The 8434-nt window shown below is 38.5% G+C and overlaps 1 protein-coding gene across 2 annotated transcripts; it reads left to right on the forward strand.

Annotated features, from left to right (window-relative positions):
• The first annotated feature begins 5494 nt into the window (after window positions 1-5494).
• Window positions 5495-7703, forward strand: BEX5 (brain expressed X-linked 5). 2 transcript variants are annotated; one of them, XM_008703636.2, is made up of 3 exons: window positions 5495-5665; window positions 6775-6841; window positions 7118-7703. In XM_008703636.2, exon 3 carries the CDS (start codon window positions 7146-7148, stop codon window positions 7485-7487), a length of 342 nt encoding a protein of 113 aa, XP_008701858.1. In that variant the 5' UTR covers window positions 5495-5665; window positions 6775-6841; window positions 7118-7145; the 3' UTR covers window positions 7488-7703. The 2 variants fall into 2 exon arrangements, with proteins under 2 accessions (XP_008701858.1, XP_008701866.1); XM_008703644.2 differs by lacking the exon at window positions 5495-5665 and adding an exon at window positions 6111-6263.
• The last annotated feature ends 731 nt before the right edge of the window (window positions 7704-8434 follow it).

The raw sequence follows: 8434 nt of genomic DNA on the forward strand, positions 1-8434 counted from the left end.
ATTTTCTCTAGGTTTGCCACTAGATGAGGACACAGCAAGCCAACACCTTGATTTCAGTCTTGTGATTGTCTGAGAAGAGAACCTAGCCATCCTGTGCCTGATTTCTGACCTCTAGAAACTGAAAGATGATAAATTTTGTTGTATATGCCTCTAAGTTTGTAGTAATTTGTTACACAGCAATAGGAAACTAATACAGGTTTTACTGTTTTTACTGACATTAAAATATGTCCAAATATACTGTTAAGTTGAAAAAACTTAAGTCTCAGAAAAGTATATATGGTTCAATTAAAATATTTGCACATATATATGTGTGTGTTATTTTTAATAACATTTTAATAAAGCAAACAGTTTTCCTAATGTGTCTAAGATTAGAAAAGCCATTTGAATCATCTTTATTTCTACTAGAAGGTAGATTTATCTTAAACCATTCCTACTAATATTATCAAGAAAAACTGAGTTTTAGTAACATTTCAGTACAAAGCTTTGTTTAACAAAGCTTACTAAGCTTAACAAAGGGATGTGTTACATCAGCTGATAGAATTTTTAAAACAATAATTTTCCCACTAATCATTACTGTGTGACTCATGCTATATTACAATGTTTCAAATATTTTAAAACATTTTAAATAACAAAAGGAGAAATAATCTTATGACCATGAAACGTTTACAAATTTTAGCATTAGAAAAAATGTGTATTCATTTTTTAAAAAACTGAGTTGAGTAGTGAACAAAAGTTTCTTGTTCAGAATAAATGGGAAAAATGTAGTGACTCTAAAACTTCATTATTCTTCAAACTTCCATTTTTCTGTTAAGCAGAATTCTGTACCATCCTTAGAGAAGAAACTCACATTTATGATGTAATTCTTCCCAGATTTAATAAAGTTTTCCTTTACATAAGTATATGCATAGAAAATGATTTCCAATAATATACATCAAACTGGATTGTTTTATTTTTGGAAAACAATTTTTTTGTTTTTTTTTTTTAAATAAGATCTTTATTTATTTATTTATTTATTTAAGATTTTATTTATTTATTTATTTGACAGAGAGAGACAGCCAGCGAGAGAGGGAACACAGGCAGGGGGAGTGGGAGAGGAAGAAGCAGGCTCCCAGCGGAGGAGCCTGATGTGGGGCTCGATCCCAGGACTCTGGGATCACTCCCTGAGCCAAAGGCAGACACTTAACTACTGAGCCACCCAGGTGCCTCCGGGAAACAATTATTAAAATTTTAAAAATATATTTTTAAAAAGAAGAGATGAAACAGAAGAAACGGAAATTACAGATCAGTGAGGGATATGTGTGTGTGTTTGTACCAATTTCAGGGTTTAACAAAATTGTTTGCTTTTACAGAAAACTTCGAGAAATGTATTCAGTTTGAAACTTTTCCCGTCAACCTAAAATTTTAAGTGCTACTCTCTTTAGAAGCTAAGTAACATCCTAAATATTAAAGAACAATTTTAAGTATTACTTCATCCTTGCTTGAGCTAAGAAAGTATTCCTATACATAAATGCATACAAAATAAACTTTCTGAAAAATATATAGCAAACTCATTCACTTTCTACATTACGTATACCAGTATTACTGTATTATTTTTTAAACACAATCATTAAGGACAATAAAGATTTAAGAATAGATGTTCACCTATGCTAAGAATTAGAGAAAATAAATCGGCAAATTAAAGAAACAATTTTTAAAACTCATTAAAGGGTTACCAAACTTGCCTGATCTTACAAATTATCTGGGGTACTTTGTAAAATACAAACTGTCACGTCCTATTCCAGATGTACTAAATTAAAACCTCCAGAAGACAAACCTGTGTATCTGGGTATCATTTACATATCTAGGATGCCACCCAAGAAAGGGTAGATTTGGAAAATCCTGGTAGATCAGGTTTACAACAACAACAACAAAAAACCTAAATGATAAACAGAACAAATATAAAATTTTGCTGTTCAAGTGAAGGAAGTGCAAAGGAGCCATACACAAGGATGTTTCCTGAATCTATGCTTGTAACAGAAAAAAAGAGAAAAAAATCTAAATGTGCATCAATAGGAAAACAAAAAATGAACAATACAAATTATACAATGGAATACTGTACTACTGTAAAAAAGACCTACATCTATACATCAACATAGATGAATCTCAGAAAAATGATTTGTAATAAAAGCAGGTTATGTGTTTGTATATGTATGCATATATGTATTTACATGCATATACACACATTTAAAATACATAAAAATGTCTCTATGTGTCTGTATGTATATAAATATGTATTTATATATATTTTCAAACTATATACAGTGTAAAAGCATGGATGTATGCTTTATTCTCTCAACATTGTTTTGCATGATTCAGTATTTCCTAAATTAATATGATTGATTACAACCTGTGTTGGTGAAGGCATGAACAGATAATATTTTTGAGGGCAATCAGCCATATATACACTATTGAAACAATACCAGTAACTGTAAATATATGGAAATAATGCCAAGATGAATCAGTTGGGGGTTGGTTAAATAAATTAAGATAATTTGAACACTCTTGAAATATCAAAACATCGAAAACAGAGTGCTTTAACTGTTACTAACCTGAAAATATGGTATACTATTACATTAAAATAGAAGCATAATAAATTATATGAATAATAATAGTGAGAACATTCAGTAAGACCACATACTAAAATTTTTATCTTTATATATTACAAGTTTATATATATTTCAAATTTTATATAATAAACCTCCAAAGACAAAAATTAAACTAATTTTTAAGAAAATTTTATATGAAATTAATTGAACTAAGTAATTTTAAATGATCATTTAGTCTTCAACTGACTCAAATGATTCAGAAAAAAAATAACGTGTCCTTCTACATGAAGTGAAAATAATAAATGTAGCAAAATGTTAACAAGTGGGGAATATAGTGAAGGCTTTGTGGGGCTTCTTTGTGCTATTTTAAATATCATTCTGTAGCTTTGAAATTATTTCATAATAATGTTCTTTTAAAAAAAGACCACTTACAAAATAATGGAAGTTTTTTTTTTTAATTTAGTTTTGGTCCTTTTTGCCTAAGACATGATTCCCAAACCTACCTGATATTAAGAATTGTGGGGCACCTGGGTGGCTCAGTTGGTTGAGCATCTGAATTCAGCTCAGGTCGTAGTCTCAGGGTTGTGGAATTGAGCCCCACTTCAGGCTCCGCACTCAGTGGGGAATCTGCATGGAATTCTCTCTCTCCCTCTCCGTCTGCCCCTCCTCCCACCCCCACATGCTTGCAATCTCTCTCTCAGATACATAAATCTTTAAAAAAAAAAAAAAGAATAGTGTAAGGAACTTAAATACAGGTTCCCAGACCTGGCTCCATTTTACTGAACTAGAATCTTCAGGGAAAAGTCTGGGAATCTTAAGCTCGGGTATTTGTTATGATGTGGCAGGTTTAGAAAACATTACCTGATGGCCTTGAAAACAATTTTTTATTTGAATATAGATGACACGCAATGTTATGTCAATTTCAGGTGTGCGATATAGTGATCCAACTTCTCTATATGTTATGCTCTGCTCACCACAAGTCAAATAAAATAAATGGAATAAGAAAAAATAAAACAAAAATCAAACAAAATTTTAAAAATACAATAAACCAGGTAATACTCAGTGTTGGTGGACTCATGAGAAAACAGGAATGCTCATATGTTATAGATGTCAAACTGAGACAATATTTTTCAAGGCTGATTTCCATGACAATTAAAAGCATCCATAGTCATTTCAATGACAGTCCTAGGAATTTAATTTAATACATATTAGTATTTAAAAAACTATGTACAAAGGATTTCAATCAACATTGTTTCTCATAGTTAAAACTACAAATAGCCCAACTATACATAAATATTGGAATGGATGTGTGTGTGTATTATCTTTATTTTAAAGGAAAATATTTGGACTGATTCAGAGTAAAATGTGAGTAGTATTATTTCTCGAGGCAGGAATAAAGCTGATATTGTCCTTCTACCTTGTCTGTATTTAATTTTACTAATTTTACTGAGGACTTTTTCTGGTATCTTGGGAACTTGCGCAACCCAGGCTTAGGACAACCTCGAAGTGTCGGAGATTTTAACATTCCCAGAGTAACATCTACCAGTAAATAACCAATGCCTGTGGATAAACACTCCAGTTTCCCATTGCTAATTGGGGTAATTCTGAGGGGCATTCTACATGGTATTTTAGACTTAGAGGGTCCCCAGCAGGATTGGGCCAGTTGCCTGTTGGCCATGTCTGTCTCTGGTGCTATAGTTCTAACGAACTTTTTTGTCCTAAGATTATATACAAAATAACATTTGTTATATACTACTTTCAATGGTTTTGTGTCCTTTTATCTGAATATTTTATGTCTGTATTTAACAGGAAAAAGGCACTTCAATTTTGTTTTCCAAATAGCTGACCAATGATCCCAGCACCATCCCTCAGTAATCTAACCTCTCCCTGCTAATTCAAAATATTTGTCAGATTTCTAATATTTCTCTGTATTGGGGCTTGAAAATGGCTTTCTCTACTGTTTATTTGTCCTATATTTATTCTGCTATAATATTGTTTTTAATATTATAACTTCACAATACTTTGTATCTGTCAGCATAACTTTCCAAAATTATTATTCTGGATTGTTGGAAGACTTCAGTGTTTGTTCTACTTTAGAGGCCACGCTAGAGTTTTGTAAAGTGACATTGTCCTAAGATAATTTAGAGGAGACCATAGTTTGTCACAGGCTCTATAGGTATGAAAATCCACCAGCAAGACTCAGTGCCGCACCTCATGGGAAGACCTCACAGAGACCCTTCACAAGGGGAACCATCAGGTTAGGTTTATAACCTAAAGTCCTTAAAAGGGGGGTGCTGTCTGAAGCATCTATATTTATAGGGTGATTCCGCCCTGCAGGAGAAGGAGGTTGTCAAGATTTTACAACTCGAAATCCTATTTTTCAACTGAAAATAACTGTATTGTCTAATTACAACAACCAAAAATGGAACGCATGCTAATGGGAAACAAAACAAAAATAACCACCCTTTCCCTTCAAAAACAAAAACAAAAAACAAAACAAAACAAAAAAACAGAAAGGGAAATAAAGTAAAAGGTTGTTTTTTAAAATTTTATTTTAAACGTCACTTTCTATGTATTTTCCAGATTTCCTTGCCTCGCTATGACGGGTAATTCTGGGTTTTACTTGCAGGGGAGTGGAGGGGAGAGAAGTGGGTATTTAATGGTTTAGAAGAGAAAGAAGTAATTATTTAAAGCCTCCGGCAGAAATCAGGAGACAGGCAAACATAAACTGCAAAATATCATGATCAATTTGGTCTTAAAGACTGCCAAACAGGAAAAAAAATAGGAATGCGACGTAGCGTAGCGAAGAGAAGACACGGATGAAGAAAATGGTGGCTCCGCCCACGCTCCCGCCCCCACCCTCTTGCCGCAATGCAGGTGGGAACCATAATTGGGTATCTGAGCTCACAGTGACGTGGCCCTTACGAGACCTAGAGCTGACGCGTGGGTTCGTGTCTCCTCCTAGTTGCAGTCTGGCAGTCGTTTGTGGCTGTGCGCGGTCTCGCTCTTGCCTTGAAGGCAGGCGAGCCTGCAGCCCAGGGAAGGAGGAAGTCGAAGAAGCTGACCCTGATTCGTAGCAGGTTAGTGGGCGCTGACTGGGGTGGCAGAGGGCTAAGACCAGAACGGGTTCAGGACTGGATTCTTTCTACCCCTTACCCAATACCCATTTTTATGGTGCAAGAAATGGAGGGCTTGGTGGGAGGAGATCGAGAGGAGCCAAGAGTTGGGAATGGGTACCAGTTAGGATGTTCTAGGAGTGAAGATCTCCTGGGCGATCCGGCGTCTGGAAGGGAAGGGCCAGAGAAGGGGACAGCGAGGAAACAGCCTGATTCTTGCAGGGCGACGGGAGGGTGTCGCAACCGTTGGCCCTGGGGATGGCGGACTCCAGGGGGGGTCTAGGCCTCCGTTCTGAAATCTGTTCTCCACCCTCCGTCCATTTTGGAGCCGGAAATGGTGGGCTGCGGCAAACGGTGGGGGAGGGGGGCGGAGCGGGGCGGAGATGATGGCTGCTGCAGAGGATCGGGACAGAGATTAGGTTCGGGAAACGCTTCCTTTCTGCGGAAGAGGAAGCGTCCCTTCGAACGGAAGCTTTCTGGCTGAGGTATAGTCGGGGAGCAAGAAGCTGTTTCTGATCGCTGCAGGTCGGTGTGAGCGTGGGCGCTGCTTGCGGACTTTGGGGTAAGCAAGACAAAGCGCTGAAACCTCACCGGGTCCAGTTTGTAATGCCCACGCTACCTCTTCGCCCTTCGTCCATTTTGATGCATAAAATGGTGGGCAGGGAAAGGAGGGTGAGTTCCAGAAAGGCTAGTGGGACCCAAACATATTGGAAATTTTTATAAACTACGTCACCCTCCAGCAAGCTCTTTTGGCTCCGCCGCACAGCAGGTTGTCCATTAGCGTTCAAGAAATGGTAATTAGGTGACGGGAAGGATGAGACAGGGGTTAAGGGGCCTAAACAAGAGGTGAAACTGGTTTGGAAATAATCATCTTTGATTACAATGCCTATTTCTGGAGGGCGGGGTAGCGCATGAAAGGGCAGGAAATGAAGCCGTGATACAGGATGGAGGAGAAAGAGAAGGTGGCAACATTTGATTAACGGGGACCTAAATCAACAACGGAGCTGGTGCCCCTGATACTGGCCCTTTAATCAAGTGATCAGTCTTGGCCACTGTCGCATTTTTGTCTGCAGGTCTTTAGGTCGGTTGGTGCAGCAGATTGCAAGGCTAAGAGAGGAAGACCGCTTCTGATCCCTGCAGGTAGGGGGCTGCTTGGGACCCTCTGGTGTATGGTTATCAGGGGTTAAGACAGAATCTGCGGGACTCACTGTCCTTTCTGCCCGAGTTAAGTGCGGGAGGTGCGAGGAGTGACCTAAGGAAAAATTGACGCGGAAAATGGTGGGCTTTGGAGGAGGGCTGGGTCTGGGGCGTCCCCTAGAGGGCGCACGAAGTCTCTCAAATGGGAAAACCTTTTCTGACCGCTCTGAATCCTGTTGTTAACAACGCATTCCATCCTTCATGCTTTTTATCTCCTAGGAAGAGTAAGCAGGAAAAAAACCTCAACATGGAAAATGTACCCCAGGAAAGCAAAGGAGACGAGCAGCCTCCAGTGCAGAATGAAGAAGAAGCCCACCCTTTGGGAGGTGGTGAAGGCCAGGAGCCTGGAGGAAATATTAGAGCGGGTTGGGCCCCACCTGCCCCTGATGTTAGAGAGGATATGCCCAATAGGCTTGTTAATAACCTTGACATGATAGATGGAGATGCAGATGATATGGAACGGTTCATGGAGGAGATGAGAGAGCTAAGGAGGAAAATTAGGGAGCTTCAGCTGAGGTACAGTTTGCGCATTCTGATAGGGGATCCCCCTCACCATGACCATCATGATGAGTTTTGCCTTATGCCTTGAATGCTGAGGTTAATAATAATAAACCCCCTGCTTCCCAAAGTTGCATTTTCTTGATGTACCCTTTACTGTGAACCTGTGGTGTTCTATCATTTTTCTGATTGGAGATTTCATTTTGACTTACTCTGGAAGTTTTTCTGTCCGCAGGGGAGTTTCATCAACTTGCATGGAAAGATGTTTATTACATACTGTGAACATAATAAAGCAGTTTAAAAAGCAGTCTGTAGATATACTATCTCATTTAAAAGCATGCATATTATATGTGTCAGGACGTTTTATTCTTACTTTGTTTAATTTCTCTTGATGACCTGTTTTTTCTCATTTTTCCAAAATGAATACATGTGTATTATGTGTGTCAGAAAAAAGGTAAGAGGCAAAGAACTTGCCTGTTGGCTTATAAAGGGAATGGAGATAATAAATACTTGAGACACAATTTAAAGACACGTAAATCTTATATTACCTCTTATAATAAGATCTCTTATTTAGAAGCACAAACCTGGTCATTATTACAGATACATTTCTTTATAGTCAGCCTATTAATCTATAAATAAACATAACACATGCACCCTGTAGATGCTCTTCATGTTTAGAGAAGGGCCCAAGGAGTATGTCTACCATCAAGTCTAATTAAATGCCAAGTGGGTGACACCTTTTTTTTAAAAAAGATTTTATTTATATGAGAGAGAGTGCACATGAGTGGGTGGAGGGGCAGAGGGACAAGCAGACTCCCTGCCGAGCAGGGAGCCCCCTCACAGGGCTCCATCCCAGAACCCCGAGATCATGACCTGAGCCAAAGTCAGATGCCTAATTGAGCCACCCAGGCACCCCTGGGTGACACCTTTCTAGACCTATGCTTCTGTGTCTCCATTCCCCAGGTAATGCCATGACTGCTAAGCACTCCTTCCCCTTCTGTTAGGTTTTGCTTTCTCCACTGGTCCCCACCACTGCTG

Source organism: Ursus maritimus (genome assembly GCF_017311325.1).
Source record: "Ursus maritimus isolate PB19 chromosome X unlocalized genomic scaffold, ASM1731132v1 scaffold_X1, whole genome shotgun sequence".
Taxonomy (NCBI): domain Eukaryota; kingdom Metazoa; phylum Chordata; class Mammalia; order Carnivora; family Ursidae; genus Ursus; species Ursus maritimus.